This window comes from Mchenga conophoros, linkage group LG20 (assembly GCF_057382185.1).
Source record: "Mchenga conophoros isolate Kocher_MC1m ecotype Shallow Benthic linkage group LG20, M_conophoros_male_GT1.1, whole genome shotgun sequence".
NCBI lineage: Eukaryota > Metazoa > Chordata > Actinopteri > Cichliformes > Cichlidae > Mchenga > Mchenga conophoros.
Window position 1 is genome coordinate 34,347,777 of NC_140545.1, and position 23,358 is coordinate 34,371,134.

The 23,358-nt window shown below is 42.2% G+C and overlaps 1 protein-coding gene across 3 annotated transcripts in view; it reads left to right on the forward strand.

Moving 5' to 3' along the window:
- Positions 1 to 19,413, forward strand: part of gripap1 (GRIP1 associated protein 1) — a 46,049-nt gene extending 26,636 nt beyond the window's left edge. For all 3 annotated transcript variants that reach the window (XM_085260959.1, XM_085260960.1, XM_085260961.1), the window contains 7 exons: positions 2,215 to 2,271; positions 2,488 to 2,587; positions 6,078 to 6,208; positions 9,061 to 9,177; positions 9,607 to 9,700; positions 12,580 to 12,752; positions 16,551 to 19,413. In XM_085260959.1, coding sequence (XP_085117085.1) covers positions 2,215 to 2,271; positions 2,488 to 2,587; positions 6,078 to 6,208; positions 9,061 to 9,177; positions 9,607 to 9,700; positions 12,580 to 12,752; positions 16,551 to 16,631 — 753 coding nt within the window. In that variant the 3' untranslated portion in view covers positions 16,632 to 19,413. The remainder of the gene's footprint in view (positions 1 to 2,214; positions 2,272 to 2,487; positions 2,588 to 6,077; positions 6,209 to 9,060; positions 9,178 to 9,606; positions 9,701 to 12,579; positions 12,753 to 16,550) is intronic.
- Positions 19,414 to 23,358: the final 3,945 nt, after the last annotated feature.

A 23,358-nucleotide genomic window follows, 5' to 3' on the forward strand; every position in this document is an offset into this window, starting at 1 on the left:
TTTCCTGGCCTGAGATTTTATACAAATATTCTGCAGTCGATCAAAAACGGAGGAAAACCATTAATCAACATATGAACGTGACCTGATGCTGCTGACGTGAAGCAGAGCAAAGTTACAGAGGTTTGATTACAGACACAGCTGAGAGTTTTGCAATTTTGCATAAATGTAAAAAGTTTACATTTGTTCAGCAGCCTGTTGAACGACAGAAATTAGGTTTTCTTTTTGGAAGTAAGTAAAAGAAAAAAAAACAAACCAGGGGCCGACAGGCTGTAAACAACTTGTGCGTAACAAGCAAGTGAATAATGCAGAAAACAGACTTTTAGACGGGAAACTTCTTGAAGTACTGAGAGAGAGAGAGCTGTGCATGAAGTGTGATTTTATCCTGGTGGAAGCAAAACAGCAAAAGTCAGAGTGAATTCATGACGATGTTTATGTGAAGCGCAGTTTGGATCTTCTTTTGCTGCCGGTTCAGTCAATATTGTTTGGAGAGAGATAAAACCTGCAGCTTTTGAATCTAGAGCAAAAAGGGCGTGAACACAAAGCTCGACCCACTGAAACATCAGAATCAGCGCGCTGTCGGCTTTCAGCCCCGACGTGTCGGTGAGAAAGGCGACATCTCGCTGATTCTGATCGGTCAGCGGGTCGAGCTTTGTGTTCACGTCTTTGTGCAGAATCCGTGTTCCTGCTCTCAGTTACTGTTTTAGCTGTTTGATGGTTGTTTAAATTTTGTGAGGTTTAACCTGAGGGCAAAATAAATGTATATTTAAAAATCGATTCAGGATTTTAATGAATCGATATCACGTTATCCAAGCTAGAATCGATTTTAATCGATAAATCGATAATCAACACCCACCCCTACACAGAAGCTGTCAATCATGAGTCTCTGCCCCACCCCTCCCCCTTCTTACATACACTTCTTAATAAATGACAAAGAATTTTACAATAAGAAATTAATAATACACAAATACATTTACTTATTTATTTCTAGCCTTTCGAATGCTCTTTAAATCATTGTAACTCCGGTAACCTTTGTGCTACAGACAAAATTCCAAGGTGAGCTTTTCAGGGATCACAAAGCATTCACAACGCACTGCTGTCTGAACACGGGCAGGAAAATCCGTTCTGCCGAGACTTGAGTAGGTACGCTTAACGTTAGCGCTGCTGCTCATCTTTTTTGAGCTAGAGAGAAAATTCAGAATTCTAAAACAAGTCTATCACTGTATGATACTTGGATGATAAAGGGTGAAACACTTCTACAAGAACAAAGCAAAGAACATGATAAAAAGAAACAATAATGAGGAGACACAACGGGATCGAAAACATGGCCACACCAAAGATTCACAAAAGCCTTTTAAAAGAGAAAATTTAAAGACGAGATTTAAAAGAGTATTTTGGTGTGAAGGGGCAGACGGTTCCACAGTTTAGGAGTCCTAATGGAAAAAGCCGATCACCTTTACTAGGATTTCTCCCAGCAGAGCTGAAGTGGTCTGCAGCACTGCAGCAAAGCTTTGAGCAGGTCCTCTGAAAGGTCTTTACATGGTTGATGCAGCGGCCCACGCTAGAGATAAAAGGAGACGGTCCCTTTGAGGCCGAGGTTTTTAACCTTTACAAATGTGTCACTTTGAACCCAGGAACTGTGGACCTGTTTAAAAAGCACCAAAATCTGTTTACTCTTCTCTTTGTTTATTCACCCAGCTTATGTGTTTTAGTGTCTGCCTTTAGCGTCACCCTCCCTTTATGCTGTGTGGAGGTGCGAGCGTCTGTTTAGCTTGGTGTTTGCACGATGCTCTGCAGATCACAGCACAGAATTTGTGGGCCAAAATGTTAAGGAACCAAAATAATTTGCTGAGCAGATTTAAAATCAGCTACAGGCTTGCTTTCACTTTGACATGGTTCTGGCTGGTGTCTGTGTTTTTGCTGGTTTGGGGTTTTTTTCGTGTTTAATAATTTCATCAATCGTGACTGCAGATGAAAATGTCCATTTTAAGCTAGATCTGGCACGTTTACAGTATGGACCCAGGTGTTCATGTTTGGTATTGTGCATTTTTTTTAATAGTATAAAATGCCCTGAAAAAGTCAGAAAATATAATGTCTGACAAACAGAAGCAGTAAATTCTCAGTTCAGGAAATGTTTCTGGCGTTTTTACTTTGGAAATGAACTAGAACGATCAGAGTAACTGACAGTGATGTCTCTGACCTGCTTTCTTTGTTTAGGAGATAAAGGACACTGTGGACGGTCAGAGGATTCTTGAGAAGAAGGGAAGCGCAGCGGTAAGTTTACTGTTTATCTGACTGATGCTGCCAGAGACAAAGAGACGGATGGACTGTGTGAGTGACAGACGCAGACTGATGAACCGATACTGCAAGACGAGAATCTGAATAGCAATGAGAAAGGAAAAATATTTAGCAGAGTAATTTGAGAGCAGTGGTGCATGGAAAATAATAATTAGAAAATAAACCTGTGTGTGTGTGTGTGTGTGTGTGTAGCTGAAGGATTTGAAGCGGCAGCTGCAGCTGGAGAGGAAGCGAGCAGACAAACTGCAGGAGAGGCTCCAGGAGATTCTGACCAACAGCAAAACCAGGACAGGTACTGTACGCACCCCGAACTGTGATGCTGTCCTCACGTCTGCATGCCCCTACGTTTAGTTAAATGCTGGTATTGTCTGTTCATTCTTCAGTCCCACTGACGCAACATCAGCTTCAGAGTCTGAAAACCTTTAATCTGTTTCCTCTCATTCGGTGAAATGGTCAATTTTCCCATCAGGATTTACAAAACCAGAAAGAAGCCCCACCTATTTGCTCTGGTAGTTGCTGTTAGCAGGGCAACCAATTAGAGGCTTAAACAGTGTGACGGGGAGGCTGTGGCTCAGGAAGTAGAACAGGTCATCTGTTAATCGTAAGGTTGGTGGTTCTCTCCATGGCTGCTCTGATCTGCGTGCCAAAGATACTGTAGTTGCTGAGTTGCTCCTGATGCATTTGTTGGAGTGTGGAAGTTAAATAGAAAGGCCTTGGATATAGAAAAATGATATGTGAATGTGTGTGTGAATGGGTGAATGAGACATGTTGTATAAAGCTTTGTGCCTAGTATAAATGTGCTGTACAAGAGCCAGTCCACTTGCAACCACGCAAGGGAGAGAGTGCAAGCTCCACACAGAAAGACCGAAGGTGGCTGTGGATTTGAGTCCAGGAGCATCTCGCTGACAGGGAGGTGACCGTGCTAACCACTGTGCTCCTGTGCTGCCTTGTAGTACACTTTAAAAGGAAACTATGGAGCTTGATATGTGCGTACATTTTTTTTTGTTCATAGCACTGCTGTCTATCGTTACCGATTCTCTTTCATGTGCACATTATGCTCAGAATCGCCCTTTTTCACAGAACAGATGTTAAGTAAGCAGCCCGTAGTTTTAAAAGGTGAGTCTTCTGTGGAGTAACACATGTACATTACATGGAGACTTCAACATTATTGTATGCCTCCAGGCTCAGGATGTTTTGAAAGGAAAAAACTGCCCCCTTGGTGTAAATAAGGTTTTTGATGACGATTTGATAAATTCTAATAATAGCTTTTTAAAAATGAGTCTACGTAGGTTTGTCCTGATTTATGCCTGTAATTGTTAAAAACGTTCCAGTAAAAAAACTAAAAGTCATCACAGAGATGCCTCAGGACACAATGTACAAGATTATGCTGACGTCTGCTGCTGACGAAACATTCACAAACACAGGGTATATGAGAAGCATGAAACATGTTGACACCATACCTGAAGTCATGTCACAGTTATTAGGTGTCGTTTCAGTAACAGTGGTCCAAGCTTTTGCTCGATGATACACTTGTCACAATCATGCCTCCAACCAATGAGCCAAGAGCCTTGTGCTCATGCAGCACAAGTTCATCCATGATCATCAGCATCTGTGCTGGAGGCTGGAGCCCTGGATGGCAATCAGTCTGTGTCTAAAGCAGGCGACCCACTTATCCTGGAAGAGCTGGGCATTTTAAAACCAGTTTCATGTCCTGTAAAACACCTGGTGTGATGTGCTCTGGATGGGAAACTCTGTTCCTCTCTCGAGTAATCTGTAGACATTAGCACTGCATGTTTCTGCAGGTTATCGATTGCTGCACACTTAGAGCTCCATAAAGCTGAACCTGACGGGACTCTGAAACTTAGAGGTAGAGGACGTAAATCCCCGAACAGGATGGTGCTCCCATTTAAATACTCCAGGAAGGAGAGACAGCAGTTTTGTGTGTGTGTGTGTGTGTGTGTGTGTGTGTGTGTGTGTGTGTGTGTGTGTGTGTGTGTGTGTGTGAGGCCAAGATGTGATTGTAACGTGACCAGTCCGATAATAAGCGGCATGCTAGCCCTGCGTCAGGAGGTTCTGGCTCAGTCCGGAACCTCCTGCTTAATATTTAATGGAGCGCTCTGGTTCCCAGAGCTGAGCTGGACACACTGGCGTCTGCTGGCAAAACACAAGCAAATACACACACAACCAAAACACTTCTTGCCCACACCTGCATCAAATGAAATTTTGAAAGTTTTAACTTTTTCCACTTAATATTATTTAAATGTTATTCTTTTATTGCATATTTTCTTATTCTCTGGTGCTTATTTAGCAGACTCTCTGTTGTCACACACAAACACACACACACTCTCAGTTGGAGCGGTGCAGGGTAGTTCTGAGCTTCATGTATAATCTATGAGCAGTGCTGAATGTTTAAAAGCCTCTTCTGCACAAACCTGAGAATCAGACATTTTAAAGTAGCTACTTATCCATCTCTCCCAGTACCTGCCTTATAGGGACGTCCCAGTGCCTTAAAGGGGCAGTTTGTCGTTTTAACAGGACAGCGTGCTGCTTTAAAAGTGACAGTCCACGGTCTTAATGGTAAAGTGGGATGTCTTATAGAGACAGTTCATTGCCTTGGACAATAAAGGGACAGCCTGAAGGGTCGGCCAGTTGCCTTAAAAGGACATCCTTAAAGGAGTGACTTTGTCCTTTAAAGGGACAGTTCTCTCACTGCTGTCTTACTTGGACAACTTGCTGCTTTAAAAACACAGTTTCACTGCCGTAAACAGACAGCTTACTACCTCAAAGCAACAATCACACTCTTACAGGAACAGCCCACATTTAAATGGGCAGCTTACTGCCTTAAAGGGCTGTTTGCATTCCTACAGAAACGGCTTGCTGCTTTAAAAGGATGTCCACATTTTTTTAAAAAGATTGTTTGACAGTCCAGCAGCTTAACAGAGCAGTTTGCTTTCTGAAAGCAATAACAGCCTTTATTGCCATAAATAGGTCTTATATGAACAGGAGGCTTTAAAATGATGTTCATATACTAAAAGGAATAGTCTTGGTCTTTAAATGGACTGTCCACATGCTTAACATGGTGGTCCAGTATCTTACAGAAACACTGTGGTGTTTTTAAAGACAGTTTTCTGCCATAAACGGCAACTTGCCACTTTCAAACAACAGTCTTAAAGGGGCAGTGTACGTTTTAATAGACAACTTACTGTCTTTAAGGGATGTTTGCAATTCTAAAGAGACGGCTTTCTGCTTTCAAAGAACGTATGCTCTCTTAAAAGGTATATTCACCAATCCACTGCTTAAAGGGATCATTTATTGCCATAAATAGACCTTATGTTACTGCTGTGCTTTGAACAGTGTCCTGCTTTAAGCACACTGAAGAAGAAAAGAATCAAGATGTTGCAATGCTCCAGTCCATGTCCAGACCTCAGCCGGATTATAATGCTCTGTCAGGACCTTAAGACAGTTGTGCGAACATGAACGCCCACAAACCTCAATGAACTGAAGCAAGGTTGAGTGGGCCAAAATTCTTCCCCAGTGATGTGAGAGACTGATGAAGTCATATAGATGCTGCTAAAAGTGTTTCTACGAGCTACTGAAACATGGAGTGTTCTTAATTTCTCACAGGACTGAACAGACTCAAAGTAAAAGGCTACGTATTAAAGGCAGTTGAAGTAAAAGTCTTTGTCAAACAGCTGGGGGATTTAGAGTTTGTCTGGGGTGGACTGCAGCTTTAAAGAGGTGAATATGTCCTGATGCTTAGAGTGAAATTGTTGTTCTTTCAGGTTTGGAGGAGCTAGTTCTGTCAGAGATCAACAGTCCCAGTCGAACTCAGCAGACCGGAGACTCGTCCTCCGTGTCCTCCTTCTCCTACAAAGACATGATGAAGGAGTCTCAGTCGACCAATCAGAATAAGGTGGGTGGAGCTCCTCGCCACCTTAAACACAGAGCTTGATGTCTGTGACACTTCAGGCTTTGGTGTGGACATTATCCCAGCCAGCACACTCAGCTCCAACTTACAGAGCAGGCAGTGTTTTTCAGTTTGCCTGATCATGGTGCGTTTGAATGGCTGCCATGCACTCATCTGTTCTCTCTGTTGACTGGTGTTTGGACCTCGTCTGGTTCAATATCTCACGTTATTATTTATTTATTTTTCATTGTACTGATGGTGGTTTATGGCTGAAATGTGATCAACATCATGAATCTCAAAATCCAAACACAAACATGAACATCTGAGAATATGTCCTGTCAGCCTGGAGTCAGCAGCTGCTTAAGCCAGAATGGCGTTCTGGCTGAACGCCTGAAAATGCTGAAAACGTTCCATCAGTACTTCATACATGACCAGCAACAGCAGCTGGATCGTCTTCAGGATGTGGAGATTCCGGCCGGCTCTGGATTCAGCCGTGAGCGAGATCACAGATCGACTGATTGAGGAAACAGTGAAAGGAAAATTTTCTGATGGGCCTTTTAATGCTCCAGCTGCAGTTTGCTGATGTTACTTTGTGACAGATTTACGCATCATTAAAGGCTTTACTGGATACGACTTCTCTGCTGTTCAGCTACTGGAGCACACATTGAGTGCTTACACAAAACCTCAGGCAAGTTGAAGAAATCTCAATTTCAGATGAAGGTTTAATTGAAGTGCTACTTTGTGTCTGCAGCTACAAACTAATGCTGTTGGAAGGACACATTGTTTTCATAGCAACAGCTATAAAAGGTTAACATCTGAGGTTTTTTTTTTTTAACCTTCTACAATAATAAACTGAGTAAAATGTGTGATTAAAATATGTTCACATTCAAGGCCATCTTCTTGTTCACCTCTGGACCATTTCCTGCAAAGACCCAGGTTCAACTCAAAGTTCAGTTAATGTGATGTAAAATTTCAGCCATGCTGGAAGCTGTGTGAATATGCCCAAGAGTAGGATTTTAAACAGGTTTTTATGGAGCTGCTCTCAGAACCTTCTGATAACTTTTGCCTTTTTGTTTGAATACTTCAGGCTTTAGGAAAGTGAAGCAGAAAATTAATTTGGCAGAATAATGGAGAATAGCTCTGACCGGCTGTGCGCTTTCATCACATTAAAATGTAAACAGTGGTATTTATTAAAGCTGTGTTAAAACTAAATGTAAGAAAAAGTCACAGTTTGAAACCTCGACAGATAAAAACTGTCATGTTAAAAGTGGATTAATTAGTGTTTTTAGTGTATTCAGTGAAAGCTAAACAAGCTTCTGCTCCTGACCTCTTAGCTCTGTGTCAGGTCAAATCACGACCTCTGACCTCCAGGTTGTATTGAAAGACAGATTTAACTGTAACATCCCGTCATCCTCTCTTTTGTTCTTTTATTACGTTTTACAACTGATTTATCTTTAAAGTTCCTGGTGCCATATTTATCTCTGTCAGTGGTGTGTGTGTGTGTGTGTGTGTGTGTGTGTGTGTGTGTGTGTGTGTGTGTGTGTGTTTCTATTGATAGAAACACTGTAAATAGAGCTGACAGACTCTCTGTATGTCGATGAGTGTTTCTGTCAAAACATGACACTGCAGAGTCCTCCATCACTTCAGTTTACTGTGGTGATGCGGTTGTTATTAGCAACAGCATCACATGAGAGAAAAGAGGGTTTGATGATGTCCTTTCCCATCAGACACCTCTGTGATGATTAAAGCCTCAGCGTGCTTCAAAGGTCCTGTTTTGGTCCACACTTTAAATTTTAATGAGAAACTACAAACTGAATGCTTTTGTGTGCATTCAGACATATAGATCTCAGTGGGCTGATGATGATGACTTTTTTCGCTTGTTTCCATCCGACTTTAAAGTTCGGCTCAGCAGAGTTTAACACGCGAGACTACAAAGTCTGCTTATTATCTTGAACCCAAACTGTGATAGCAGCTGCTGTACCGAAGTGTAAAAGCAGAACAGACTGTGGCAGCAGTTTGATCCTCTCGCACACAACTGAGGTAATGTTCATGTTAGCAAGCCTGTGAAAGGCAGCAAAAGCTTCTGGCACAACTTCACCTGCTTCCAAGATGCATAGAGAGGATGAAACGATTCACAATGCAGGAACTCCAGGAACACTTAAGAGAAGAGGAACAACTTTATTGATTGACCAACGTGTAAATCTGCTAATAAGCTCTCTTATCAAATAGCTCACATGCCTCCATAATGGAAGAGGAGAAATTCTGTCTTAGAAACCTTTTCTCAGGTGGAAATACGACACTCTCACAGTTGCATTTGAGAGTCTCCTCATGTGGCACCATAAGTTTTTTTTTTTTTAAGACGTCTGTAGTTTGGCTTCACTGTCCTGCCATTAGCACCTGACTGTACCAGCAGGAAGCTGCACATCAGACACTGTAACCTCTGAGATACAGCGAATGATCAGCTTTTGAGTTTGATTAAACACAGAAAAAGCAGTTACAGCGACGAGTCTATTACCAAACATTATTGTGTCTGTTTTCCTGATGATTCTGGCCAGTGTGTTTAACCCAACTTAAAAGAGTGGTTATAAAAGTGTTGTTATTTCAGTCCTGGCGTTCCACACATGTGCAGTACATCAGACACAGCTTCAGTACTTTTTCTTTACAAATAAACTGTTAACGATAAGGCAGCCTCAACCTCATCCGATTCTTTAGGACTCTTCCCTGTGACGTGTCCAATAATGTGACGAATTCCCTCTTGGTTGCATAATGAGCTTCTGGGTTTGAATGAGCTCTGAAGTGCTATAAAGCAAGGCAGCAGAGCTTTCACATTAACTGAAGCCTCTGTGTGTGTCTGTCAGTCCGGAGGAGGCAGCCCTCAGTCTCAGCGCCCCGCCGAATTATCCGATGATGAGGTCGGAGAGCTGTTCCAGCGGCTCGCTGAGGTTCAGCAGGAGAAATGGATGCTGGAGGAGAAGGTGAGGAGTCTTTGGCTAAACCAGAAAGCAAACTATATGTCCTGTTCCTGAAGTCCTAAGCACATGACACAGGAGTGGAAAACTAACAGAGAAAGCAGAACATTCTCCACGTCCTGATTTAACGCCTCACTTGTGCCTTTTAGAGGCTTTAATGCTTCTCTTTGTTATTCGAGTCAACAGTAAAACGTCTGTCCTGTTTTTAGATGCAGGTTTGTATTTTTAGATGCATTATTAATGTCTGTTTAATATTTAGGTAGTTTGTATAGTAGCACTGTGAGGCCAGTGGATAATTCAGCAGAACTTTATTAATCACTTAAATATTAATAAGTTGTTTCAGGTTTAATGATGCTAAAGAAAGGACTTAGTTTGTTGTTACATAAACACATTGTGACATCAGTGAATACTAATTGTGTTTTTTGTCTGTTTCAGGTGAAACATCTGGAGGTGAGCTGTTCATCGATGGCTGAAGACATCTGCAGAAAGAGCGCCATCATAGAGACGTACGTGATGGACAGCCGCAGAGGTGAGAAATCGTTTCATCTCCTCACAGAAACATCTGGAACTTAACTGTAGTTAGTTATGGAGCATCTGTGATTCAGTTTTTGTTTCAACCACAGACCAGGAACATTTCTTTTAGCAAAAAAGGCAAAGACATGTCAAAGACGGCTGTTGGCGTCATGAACGTGTGTGCAGGCAGGAGTGGTCAGAAAGTGGAGATGTGGTGTCGAGTCCCAATTCATGGGAAACAGCCATGAATGTCATGTCAGGACTGCTGTGGACATCCACTCTGTGACTCAGCATTATTAATAATAGTTAGCTCCTGACCTAGCTAGCTACATTTCAGCTTTTTTCTTCTGTGGAGCCGTGCTCGATGCTCACAGGTGTGAGGTGTGGTGATTTTGGGTCTGTATATTGTCACTGAGAGCTGAGCGTTAACATGGTCATCTCATCTTTAACTGTGAGTCACGAAAAGCTACTTTAGTTGAGCCTAAGACTAAAAACATGGAGCTGGAAATGGATATGATATCTATCGATACTCTGTTTGCTGCTACAGTTTTGTAAACACCGGAGCTGGAAATGCTGTCCTCACAAACTTTATGACATCACCATTGCTAAACGACTCCGGGCTCTTTTTCTGCTTTATGATCTGTAAAGTAAGCACCAGGTAGGAGTGTGATGTAGTTCAAAGAAAAAAAGAAAAAGATTTTCTTTAAAATGCTGATTATCTTCATTTTTAGTGTTTTGGAACATTTAACAGACCGAGGTACAAAACGGTTATTTAATATGTCTTTGAAATAATCCTCGTCTCAGTGGTAAAACTGAGAGAAGAGTCGCTGGTGCAAAGTGCTAATCCAAACTCTGAGGTACTTAAAGTGCGTCAGTCAGCAGAAAGTTAGCCAGCTCAGCACGTCGTTTATCTGACAGTGACACTTAATTAGAACCACTTTAATCTGCCGCTTCACTTACCTGCGCTCAGGTTTACATGGACTCTTTGTGTTTGGAGAAAACAGGAACAAGCGGTGGAAAAAACAGGCGTGCTTAACACTTTCATGTGCCGCTCGTGCCGAGCCGTTTCCACTGCAACTCGACGGAGAGAAGTTCGTGCTGGACGGATGTCAGGACGGAGAAACTCGTTGGTCTGAGTGATTTTCACTTTCCCACGTCTCTGTAAATACATTTGTACGTCTTTGATGTTTCACCGCTGCTATATTTATCCGCTCGTCCGTCTTCAAAAGGTGACGCTGCCGTGTGTGAAGTGTTTTTAATAACTTGTTCAGCTATCAGCAGACTTATTTTTCAATTAAGTATCATCCTCCTCGTCTGGCTGAAGTTATGTTCAAGGTCATCATTCCTGGCCTCACATACACTTTGTTTGGTCACACCTGGACCATTTGCCAGATTTTGACTCACCTGAGGAGCACCAGTGTTCACCGCACAGGTGTAAGAGGTGCAGAGGTCCACTTCAAGCGACTGATTTCAGCTTGTGTTGTAATAAATGTGGCTCTTTAGAATGAATTAGAAAGTTGGTCGCTGCTGCAGAAGGATATGATAGATATTGTGTGCCTTATTTTTGTGGCTTTGATTTCTGTGGTAAAAAAATCAAATTAAAGCCGTAAAATAGAACAATCTGAACAATCGTGCAGTCTGAGTGTGAACTGCAGATGGACTGAAACGTGGCAGGTTTGGATTTTAAACAGAAGTAAACAAAAAGCAGCTTCTCATGTTAATCCTCTCGCTCCCCTCAGTGTAAAACTCTTTGAACGACTCTGTGGGAAATGTGCTGTATAAATAGTTACCTTTCCTCCATCCCTCCCCCCCTCGTCCCGCTGCCTCACGCTGTCCTTTCTCTCCTGCTGTTTTCAATTTCATGTTTGACTGCTTCAGCCCTCCTCTGTCTCTCCATTCCACTCCCATTAACGCAGTAATGATGGTAAATCTAATGGGCAGTAAAACTGAGAGCGGAGCTGCTTCTCTAAAGGCTGGACTGTCTGTGTGTGTGTGAATATTTCAAACTGCACTCGTTAGAAAAGCACTCGCACACACAGTTATATGCTTTACATTCAGTGTTCATTTACATTTGTTTAAAACTTGTCTTGAAAAGCTGACTGAGCGCGCTGCAGTCCGTTTAACCAGCTGCAGAGTTTCCAGCATGATACGAGGAGCAGTTGAGTGGGCGGTGCCTTGCTTGAGGGCTTCTCGGCAGCTCCTGGCGAGATGATGACTCACTGATATTGTGATCGCCAGAATCTGGGTGAAACAGCTTTGGAGGGATGACAGAGTCACCCCAGTAAACCGTATAAACGATTTATTGTGATGATAGGAAACACATCGAATAGATGAGCTGCCGATGATTGATGACGGGGTTAGCTGACTCGGCTACCAAAAACGAAATGTTCAAAGCCACCTGTAACTACCCAGAGTGTCCTGCACCACAGACCTCGTAGATAATGTCCATGATCTGTGTTGCAAACTAGCAGCGTGGGAAGATTTTTGATGTAGAACATAAATGGCTGTGTGTCTGCTGTGCTCGAGTAAATACAGACGTAACTATTCAAGCGGTGTGTAACCAAGCAGGTGAGCCTGCTGGTACTATTAGCACTGCTAATGTTAGCCACGCTGTGTTTTCTTACCGTTAGAGTCAGTTTTTAATGTCTGTTTCCATGATTGGTGGCGAGCTTCACCTCTGTGTTTTTGTGTGCAACGTTTGGTTAGAAATAAAGGAAAACACCAAAACAAACAAACCTCCTGTTTCCACTCCTCACCCTCCTCTTCATCTCCTTGTTCTTATCTCCTTATTTCCCTGTTGTGACTGCTTCTGGTGTTTTCTTCGGGCCGTTTGACCAGCATGTTTCTTTTAAAACGAATCTCTGTTGAATCTCGCGTCTTTGCTTTTCTGCTCAGATGTGTCGGGGAGCACAGTCGGAGGTCACGGAGGCTCTCAGGGAGACCGGGGAGGTCTGGGTTCGGTCCTAAGAGAGCTGGTGAAACCAGGAGACGAGAATCTGAGGGAGATGAACAAGAAGCTGCAGCACATGTTGGAGGAGCAGCTCACCAAGAACATGCACCTGCAGAAGGTAACGGTCCACACCAACATGCTACATGGACAGTTTCCATGGGGTGAGGGTTTAGTTCTATAAAATATCCTTTAAATTACCGATTCAAACACACACAGGGTGGATGATTTTCATCTTCACCGACTTGACTGTTTAGACCAATAACAGCAGAAAGAACAGCCTGGAAGTTTCACAGGTGGCTAAACAATGTTTTTTCAGATTGGCTGAGACTGATTGAAGTGTTTCCACAGGTCTTATTATTAATTTTTAATCTGCTAATCCATCAGTTTGCTGCATTCATCTTTGTCCAGGAAATCTTCATTGATCTCATTACTGAGAATGATTAATTAATACAGCTGAAAGAAATCTGATAGAAACATCAATAAACACTTAATAAAAGACTGAAGATGAAACACGTAAACAATGTATGTACAGTTTCATTAAGGTAATGTACACACACGGAGACCATCAGCCTTGTGGGTTTCTTTATGTGGTCACTCCACCCTTTTCCAGCTAAGAACCATCAGCTCAGACTTGGAGTTGATGGTTCTCATCCAAACCACTTTGCCCCAGTGCGAGGTCATCGCCAAAACAGCGAATGTCCATGGTCTACCACTCGCTTTTATCTCACACAAACAATTACACACACGCAGTAACAGCAAGTGTAGCAATCTGTGCTGTGCATACGGGCGCTTTGATGAAAATCTAACAGCACGCCACGTCAACGCAACTGCTGTGATTGGCCTGTTCCGTAACATTGATTCCTCCTATGCTTTTTCCTCATATAGCATTTCACCGCAGGTTTGAATGAATCACTGAGAGAATATCAATCATTGTCTCAGCATAAGGAATAATCATCGCTCTTTCAAGTGTCAGATCTTCCTAGAGGGAGATCGTTGAAAGCATCAGGCGTGAGGTAAAGTCCAAAGATGTGGAAACACTTCAGGGACAAACACGTTTGACTTTGAAAAAGAAACAAAAAACACACTACAAGAAAAAAATGGGGGGAAAAGTCCTGACATATTCTTTTTTTCTATCGTGGCTGGAACACACACACACACACACACACACACACACACACACACACACACACACACACACACACACGGTGAAGTTGTACAAAGATTCGCTCAGAAGTCTAAATCAGCCATAAATGGGGATGTTCATGGTTTTTGAATAAAAATAAAATAGCTTACAAAGCTTAACCTTACGCAAAAACAAGTTTGTCATAAAATATAAAAAAAATTTACGTTTTTACGGACATCTGTCCGATCTGTCTTGTGCATGTAGTGTACCACTACCACCACAAGGTGGCTGTAATCTATCTGCCAGCTGTTTGCCAGCTTACAGTTCCGACAAAAACGGAGGAAGCAGATGTTGTGTGTTGGATTAGAAACGAGAGCACAAACAGGAGAAAGATGCACAGCCAAGGACGACTTCAAAAAGTAATCGAAAAATTCGGCCAGGTGAAGCCCAACCCCCCATAAGTCTGCTGCATCTAAGATCAGTTTTTAGAGAGCGAGTTGGTTTAGGGCAGAGCTTCCCAAAGTGTGGGGCCCGCCCCCTAGGGGGGGCGCAGAGCCATTGCAAGGGGGGCGTGGCATGAAAAGGGGAAAAAAAACAAAAACGCTTGGACACTGCTAGCGTAATGGACAGGTTTTTGACGGGGCTCCACACGGACGCAAAGCAGGAGATGAAGCATCGCTGAATATGTTTCCAAACCAGCTTCCTTCCAAGACAAAGACTAGAAAATATGGTGAAGCATCTTCCCTTTGGTTTCACCTGCACAAGTGCCAAAGTAGGTCTCCCTGCAGAATTGGTTTTCCCTTCATCGGGAGCAGCGCTGGGCTCTTCAAATCACGGACAAACAGGATCCCACATTCTTGGCTTTTAGTTCACAAACACTTGTTGTAATGACTAACTGCTCCGGACTAGGGATGGGTATCGTTTAGGTTTTATCCGATACCGGTGCCAAACCGGTACTTTTGAAACGGTGCCGGTGCTCAAACGGTGCTCAAACCGGTGCTTAAAGAATGGAGAACACAAAATTGGTCCAAAAACCTCTCATGTTCAGCTGGTTTTTTGTAAAAAGATAACAATGTTAGCCTTTTCTGCAGCTATGGGGCATATATGGTATCACTCTTGGCTGGAAGCTTAAACAATGGAAAAAAACACAAACTTTATCCAAAACCTCTCATGTTTAGCTGTTTTCCACTTTTTCTTTGGTCATTTTAGCCTTTTTAGCCAGGGTGAAGGGAGTATCTGCCATCAAACAAGAAGACAGCCGCATGTAGCTATGATGATGTTTGCTAGTTCACCTTACATGCATTAATGTAATAACGTGGTTAGCCTACTCAACGTAAATTACACACGAACAACATTAAGCTACTCACGCAGAGAAGAACGGCTGCTGCTGCATCATCATCCTCATCATTTCTGCTATACTGGCAGGGCTAGGGGCCAGGACTCTCCTCTTCGGGCACCGGTACCCATCCCTACTCCTGACAGTTTAGAGATGTTTGCTCTTTATACAGTAAAGTTACAGCGGGATACAAATAACATCAGGCTGATCCTGCCGTAATTTGTTCCCCCGGTTCAAATCACAGACAAACAGGATCCCACAGCTGTTTGTTTTTGAACCCATTTTGCACAGAGAGGCATTTTTTGATTTGATAGTAATACTGAATATTATTACACAGGAAAAAAACAACTACACGCAAAATAATCACACCGTGACACCTCTGCCTTTGTAAATGGAGGGACAGTAACTGTGTGTGTATGTAAGCCTGTAAAACCTGCAGACAGTCAGATTAACAGTATTTTGTCTCTATCTGCTATTCATCTCATGTAAACAATAACGTGGCCACAGCATGACGTGAAAAAAGGGTCATACCTTTGACGCTGCGTGACGAACTCTGTATTCCTCGTCCACACATAAACGGAAAAAAGGAGTTTTAAAAAAATCTCCGTTTTCGGTGATTCGAAACGCCGTTTACGTGGACGAAACGGCTGCGTTTTCAAAAATACCCGTGTAGGTGCGGACGCAACGTAAAAGAGTTTGTAGTTTATTTTCTTACTACCTGCAGATTACTTGTATTTGCTTAATTGTTTAGTAAATATTTGAGGTGTGAAATAAACCGCAGTGGAGCAAAATATGGGCGTGTGTGGTTGGAGGACGTGTTTTGTTTTTTTCTTGGGGGGGGGGGGGCATTTTTCTTGTAAAACAAAGAGGGGCCTAGCGAAAGAAAAGTTTGGGAACCACTGGTTTAGGGGGAGAAATTCAAAGAATTGACTTTAAATGTCCCATTTGTCAACATTTTATTTTGAAAAATCGTTTTCTGCTGACCAGTGCAGCCACATCCCATTCAAAATAAAATGGCTACATATCTGATCAATCAGCTGAGAGAAAATTCAGTTTTCAGAGCCTTCAAGCACAGATCAGTGGCTTTAATCATGGAACAACCTTTTTCCATGAAATGTGTCTTATTAAGTACTTGCGTACTGCAGCTGTTAGTAACAGATGTTGTAAATTACAAAATGATGTTTTACTTGAGGCACTTGCTTGAAATCATTTCAATTACTGAGTTTACAAATTTATAGCTTATAGGTTTGTAATAATTCACTTTTGTGATACAGACTATAGTCTGGGCTCTGCTGTTATTTTCTTTTAGCTGCAGATGAATTAAATGATAAAAGATTACATCGTATCTCCTGGTCTTCATGTTCAGAGTAAGATTTTATCCAAAAACGGGTGCTGCTGTTTCAGAGATGGGCTGTAAAGCTGTTGATATATAAACATTTTCTTTCTGTTTTCTGCAGGACCTGGAGCTGTTGTCCCAGGAATTAGTTCGTCTCAGTAAAGAGAGCAGTCCCGGTAGCAGTGCTGCTGGGTCAGGATGAGGCTATCACCTGGATTAATCCATGCAGTCACTTCCATCTCACCACTACCATTCACCTCAGCTGGAAGGTGTCAGCCAGACTCAGGCTAACACCTGGAACCAAGTTTTCTTCCTTACCCCATCTCTGCGCTAAGACCTGCTGTAGGCTCTGACTACTGCCTGAAGCTGTTATGTTTTCACCATTTCAGCCTGGGTTGTGACTAAATGCTGAAATAATGTCCATGTCATGCTTTTCAGCCTGGAGGAAGCAGTACTTTTTAAAGGCGTAGAAGAAGACACTGAATGGAAACACTGAGGATATTAAAAGCTGGCCTCAACTCATGTACGTCTATGTTGAATGTACTGTCATTAGAGCGCACTGCTCAGTTTGCTCTGAGTCCTGGCTACGACCTGCAGTGGTCACATTATAACAGACTCGTGCTTTCTGTTGTCTGTAAATCTTTGCTTTCACTGGTTTCTACTTTATGTCTTAACACTCTGTCTGTCTGTCAGGGCCTGGCTATATCCTGAAGGACGCTTATCCTAAATGACTGACATTGGTTCCTGTATGCAGTAACTCTGTTGTGATCTGATTATGTCCCGTCTGCTAACGAATCGCACATTACTGAGTATGTGGGCTATGTCTATGCTGTCAGCTGACCTTTTTGATCTTCTTAGGGAACCAAATGTAAGATTTTTATGAGGTCATCATGACACCTGAGTACCCCCACCCCCCCAAATTAAAAGATGCAGTATTTGCATATTTTATTCTGAAAGTTCAGTTCGCCACTGCCTTGTCTTTCCTGCCTGCATGGTGGTCAGGTCTCTGTTGTGGTGTCCTCTATGTCGTTCAAACTCTCGTCCAGATGTGTTCACTTCTGACTTTTATATCAGTGGCTACGACCATCTAACCACCAACAGACCTCCAGAGCAGACCGTAGACTCTGAGGTGAATGACGTCAAAGACACCACAGAAACTAGGCCAGGAAAGTAGTACGAGGCTAGCTGTTTGTCAGCAACTGAGCTTTCAAAATAAAATACTTACTTTGGACTTTTTAAGCAGTTTCAACCAGAGAATGAGCGATAATCCACCAGCTGTTGCAGCTTTAATCACCTTTTCTTTGGTGAAACTCAAGTTTTACACGTTATAGTGAAACTGTGATGACACTAAAAAAAAAAAAACACTTCTTATTAAGTGTTTTTCTAAAAGAACTTCATTCCATAGGAAAGCTTGTTTGCTTTAACAGATTTAACATAACCACCAGAAAAAATAAATGCCTGTACCTTAAAGACTACCTACAAATGTTCACGTTAAACTTCCTGTTAATCTGTCAGCTGGTGTCACACGTTAACTGATTGTGTCCTTAGATTAATTAAGAGTTGCTTTATCTGTCTGTGTTGGGCTGTGGCTACGTCCAGGAGTTCACAGTGTGAAATGTCTTAGGCGTCACAGGTTCTCTGTGCAGCTATTTTGCGTCCCGGCCTTTATTTATTGCTTTTTATACACTTTAGGATGCAAAATGGTCTCCCGTGTGTTTCAGCGCCTGCCACCAGAACAGTCATTAAAATTCATCAGGGATGGCAAAGGGATCCAGGCTTAGACTATTAGCTGGATTTTCAGACACAGTTTCTTTTGTCGAACCTAGTGTGACCGTGTTTCTGTGTTTCGATGGCTTTTATTCAAAATAACATCTCCGAGAAATAAAAACTGAAATGCTAAAATATTAAAACAGCAGATTTGGTGATTATGTTTCCCTTTGTTTTAGTCGGGTTACTCTGGATAAAACCTGGTTTAAAAACATCATTGATGACAAACAGCAATCAGTAATAGCTGGACAAGGAAAAATCTGCACAGCTTTAATTAGCGTGACGCAGCCTGGGATCCACAATGGTTCAACAAAAGCTAAATGACTGCCTTGGTGTGGTCTGTGTCTATATCCTGGATGAAAAGAGCTCTAACATTTCTTGCACTATTATCAGTTTGTGAATACTTCCCTCTTTACCGGAGTCACCAAATGGCACACAACAAAGACAGTTTTCAGGGTTTTTTTGCTTTTCTGCAGGGTGGGTCTATTTCCTGCTCTATAATGTTCACTGACTTTGACTGTATCGTTGCATTTATTTCTGTTTCGTGAAATCTGACAGGAAGTGACAGACACTTCCCTTTTGCTTTGCCTTTGTTTCTTCTGGACTCTGGCCCTGGGCCCTGACTATGCCCTGGATTATACTCTGCCCCAGGCTAGCTCCATCTAACTGGGCTGTGATTATATCCTGGACATTATGCTTGTAACAGATTTTGTGTTTTATGTTATAACTGCCTGTATATCACTGCTTTTTTTTGTTTTTTTTGGGTACACTGCAGCACATATCCAGCACCGTCTGATGTTAGGAGTTTAAAATGTCAACATGTGGGAGGAAAACTCGAGCTGTTTCTGGTGCAGCTTTAAGGATTTTCAAATCTTAAGCTCAAGGGTGTTTAAACCAAACGTTAAGCAACTGAAAATTCCCCCAAAATGATCACTTAGCAGTTGAGCTGCACCACAATCAGATCTTTTTTTTTTTTTCCACTTTTGCTTCAAAGATGGCACTAACCTGATCCACTGGGATTGGTCTATGTGCTGGACAGGGACTCGGCTGGAGCTTTTTGTTTGCAATGTTTAAATCTGTACATAAACGCTGCGATATGACTTCTAACTGTATGAAAAATCAACTGATCTATTTATGAAGCTGATAATGATCATGACGCTAATTATTGTAACTATGACGAAATGTGATTTAAAAAAAAAAATACTGTCTGAACATGATGATCACGTGTTCGGGTTTTTTCGGCTCAATTTTTCCAACATTTTACTGCCTTTAAATCAAAGCTTGATTTTGGGGATCTGAACGCAGAATTCTCCTTCATGCCGTCAAATATGCAGGACGAATGGTGGTGCTGATTAGGCCTGGACATTTTATCAGATTTTAGTTTCAGTTACGACTTTGCCTGCCAATGAATATGAAAGCGGATTTTATCAGGCGCGCCCCATTTCTAACAGGGCTCAGTGGTGGCATTTGATAAAGCAGCTCAAAAAGAAACCAAAGGCTTATTTCTCTTTAGTTTCAGCTCTTTGTGTCAGTCCAGACTAAACCTTTCTAATATTATTAAATTCATCCAGTGTTGAGAAGTCCTACCAGACTGAAGTTTAAAGACTGTACAACAGCACAAAAACTCTCTGTGGGGTCATCGAGGGGTCACCAGCTGTTACCACCTAAAAGTGAGATGTTGCAAACAGTAAACATTGTAAAATATTGTAGGTTAATCTGTGGAGGATGATCTGGTTGCCTGCAGCCGTCTGTTTCTCAGTTGTTTTTGCCCGTCTGCGAGACAAAGGTTGGTTGTTGGCTGCAGCTCGCTGTGCTGGATTGGTATCTGTCTCACAGACATCGGGCGGCTCAGGTGGTCGACCAGGTCGTTTACCAAACTTCAATCAGAAGGGAGTGGACGGATCCCGTCCTCCTGTGCATGTGTCAAAGTATCCTTGTGCAAGATGCTGAATCTCAATTTGCCCCTGATATACATCGGAGTGTGTGTGTGTGTGTGTGTGTGTGTGACGAAAGACTGGTTCGTTTACCATGATCATCACCCCCAGTACAACCCTGTCTCCCCTGTTACCCCAGACTTTATATTTTATCTGTTTGCCTTTTGAAATAATTTTTAAATTCAATGAAATCCATATATTTTTAAAGTTTAAAGTGCCCGACGCTTGTTATGAATAATATGAATCATCATGTTGAATAAAATCCTAATTTTGGAGTCTCCCATAATTTAGCAGCAGTGTCTGACCAGTTTGGGAGGCCCTGAAATTAAGATAAATGGACAGAAAAATAAGAAACAGAGGAGTGAAGAGGAGAAAGGGAGCAGTCGGGCTTTGAAGGACGCTGTAGGAAATCACACACAGGTGTTTTTCAGAGTTTTAGTTCTTAAACATTTCTGCTACTTTAATCAGTGGCACGGCATGAAGTTGAAGTGTTAGTTTTTTTTTCTTTAGCTGGACAGTCCTGATCAAAATAACTGAAGAATTATTATTTTGAAATGATTTAGGGCTCTGTCTAAGTCCTGGATTAGGAAGGAGTCTGAGTTCTGGCACCACGTGTTTGAGGATCAGCTCCTAAAAATCTTCTAAAAGTTGAATGAAGTTCGGTTTCTTCTGAAGTTTCACTCTTCAGACAAACGTACAGGAGGGCAGACTCCGCCCTCTCTGCCATCCCACAATCCTCGCTGTTTCCTTTTTTTCAGAATCCAACTCTTTGTGTTCCCAGTAAAGTTTGGAGATGGAGGTCGAGCTTCGCGGCTCTCTGCAGGGAGATGCCGCCTGGCTCAGCACTAATTAGCTCTCGGGCGCTTCCTGTCCCACAGAGAGAGGCGGATTAAAGAGGTGACCGCTCACCGCAGACGGGGTCCACCTTAACGAGATAGCGCCTGATTGGCCAGGCTGTGGGTTAATTGAAGGGGAGAAAGTGATGAGTTTTAATTAAAAGGAAACCTCAGAGGGAGGCCGACAGCCCGAGAGCTGTATTTCTCTGATTCGTCACCAGCTTTACTCTCAAACTTTTTAACTATTCGTTTTTTGATGACACTGATCTGAACCTGCAGTTTTTCAATAAGAAACACTTGTTTTCTACTAACTTTGTGACTTTAATCTTCAAATTTTCATGAATTTCTAACTTTATAGAGGCAGCACGGTGACGCTGTGGTTTTGTTGCCTCACAGCAAGAAGGTTCTGAGTTTTCACGGGTTCTCTCCGATACTCTGGCTTCCTTCTTTTCTCACATATTAATCATATTCTGATTTTGTTCAGTTGTCAAATTTAGGCCTATATTTGGATCCAACAGTGTTATTGATGCTTTGCTCCGTAATCTTGTGAATCACTGCCTCATTATTAGTAACGTTTCCTAAACTCTTCCTCGCAGTAATTATCACTGTAACTAAATGTTTTTCAAAAGAAGGACAAACTGCAAAAAAGGCAGGAGACACTGGGAAATGAAAGAAGAGAGGATGGAATAAAAAATAGAAATGACAGGAGGAGATGAGTGGAGGAGAGAAAAAGGATGAAAGGACCTGAGGCCTAGAGGGCAGGAAGTGAAAGAAGAGATGAGATGAAGATGACAGTGATGAGGGGAGGAGATAAGATGAGGAGGTGAAACAGTAGCAGAGAGATGAGGAGAGGAAGGTTATCTTCTGGTGATCGTTTGCATTAAAATCTCAAATTCACTCATTTCTGTTCATAAAGATGCTCAAAGAACCTTAAAAGGGTCCTATAAACTGTCTGTTTTGTTGCTATGGGTTACATGAACTTTACACTCTCCGTCTCCATTGTAGAGATTTGAGGACTTGAGTATGTGGGTAAAAAGTGCAAACTCACTCTTCTTATTTTCTTTCTTTGAGGTTCACTTTAGAAATACACGTCAACGTTACGGTCTCAATCTCATCAGATGCGTCACAGCACCAAGCGCCAACGGTGCCCAGCTACTCACTGAAAAAATAATATAGTGCTGGGTTTATTTTTTATTGAAGGGCTGCACAGAGCGGATGACAAGGGCATGAAGTCCGACAGAGGAACAGAATAAAGAATGTGCTCAGATTTCAAAATAAAAGACCCCATGCAGAGTAAAAGTGCGAGTGGGAGTCATGCAGACCGCTTCACAGACATGAACCAGGTGCACTGCCAGAGTTAATCTACCGTTTAACCTCGACATGCTCATGCGTTACACAAAAGTTGGATGTAGCCACTGTGACATCATAAAGTTTGAAGCCTCAATTTGAGTGTTTGGAGTTGGAGACAGAAGAGACCATATTTAAGAGTGTAATATGGAGGGTTTCATCTTGGTTAGCAAGGTGGAAGTCTCACAGACTCAGATACAGATACCTGCTGATTAGTGGTAATATTTTAGTACTAAAACACTAGAACTTCATTCACCAAGTGTGGAAGAGACATTTGTCGAACTGACCACACACAAAGCTGAATAGCAGAGATGAGACCTAATGGAAAGTGGCCACGCCTCTAATAATGCACTTAATTATTACTCACACAGACGTCTTACTTAGATGCTTACTTAATTCAAACCATTTTCCCCAACGGGTCACCAGGAGATGGATTTACTTTAATTCTGGATTTGGTGGAGATTTCACAACAAACCGGCCTCCTTACTCAAGCTTCCCGTTTATCCAGGCTGCTTGTCTTTACTCCCAGCTGTGACACAAAGACCTTTTTCTTTCCGGACACACGGGTGAGTTATGACTGCACTTTTATTATGAAAAGTAATATTAATTATGAAGACTGTAGCAGACTGCAAACCTTTTAATTCTGCTCTAAAGTTGAACATTTCAACTAGTGATGCCAGCCTCAAGTGGCCATTTGGGGAACTTCAGTTTTTCGAGCACTGCCTTTATTTTTTCAGATCACTGCTGTTTCCTGAGTAAAACGTCGTCCACACCGGCATTTCCAAAGTCAGACTTTCATTCATAACAATGCCACAGAACAAAGATTTGCAGACTGTGGGATCAACTTATTAGTGGATGTTTGATAAGTAGTCAGACTGAAGACTTGATGAGATGGAAGCGGACAGGCTGAAGCTCCTCAGGTGAAAAGACAAGCTGTCGTGTTTCCTTTTGGTTTGAGGGTGTCGGGGAACGTCCTCACAAATCCAGATGCAGAGACGTGTGTGAGGTCGGGGTGATTATGTAACTGGACTCTCTTTTTGCCCCG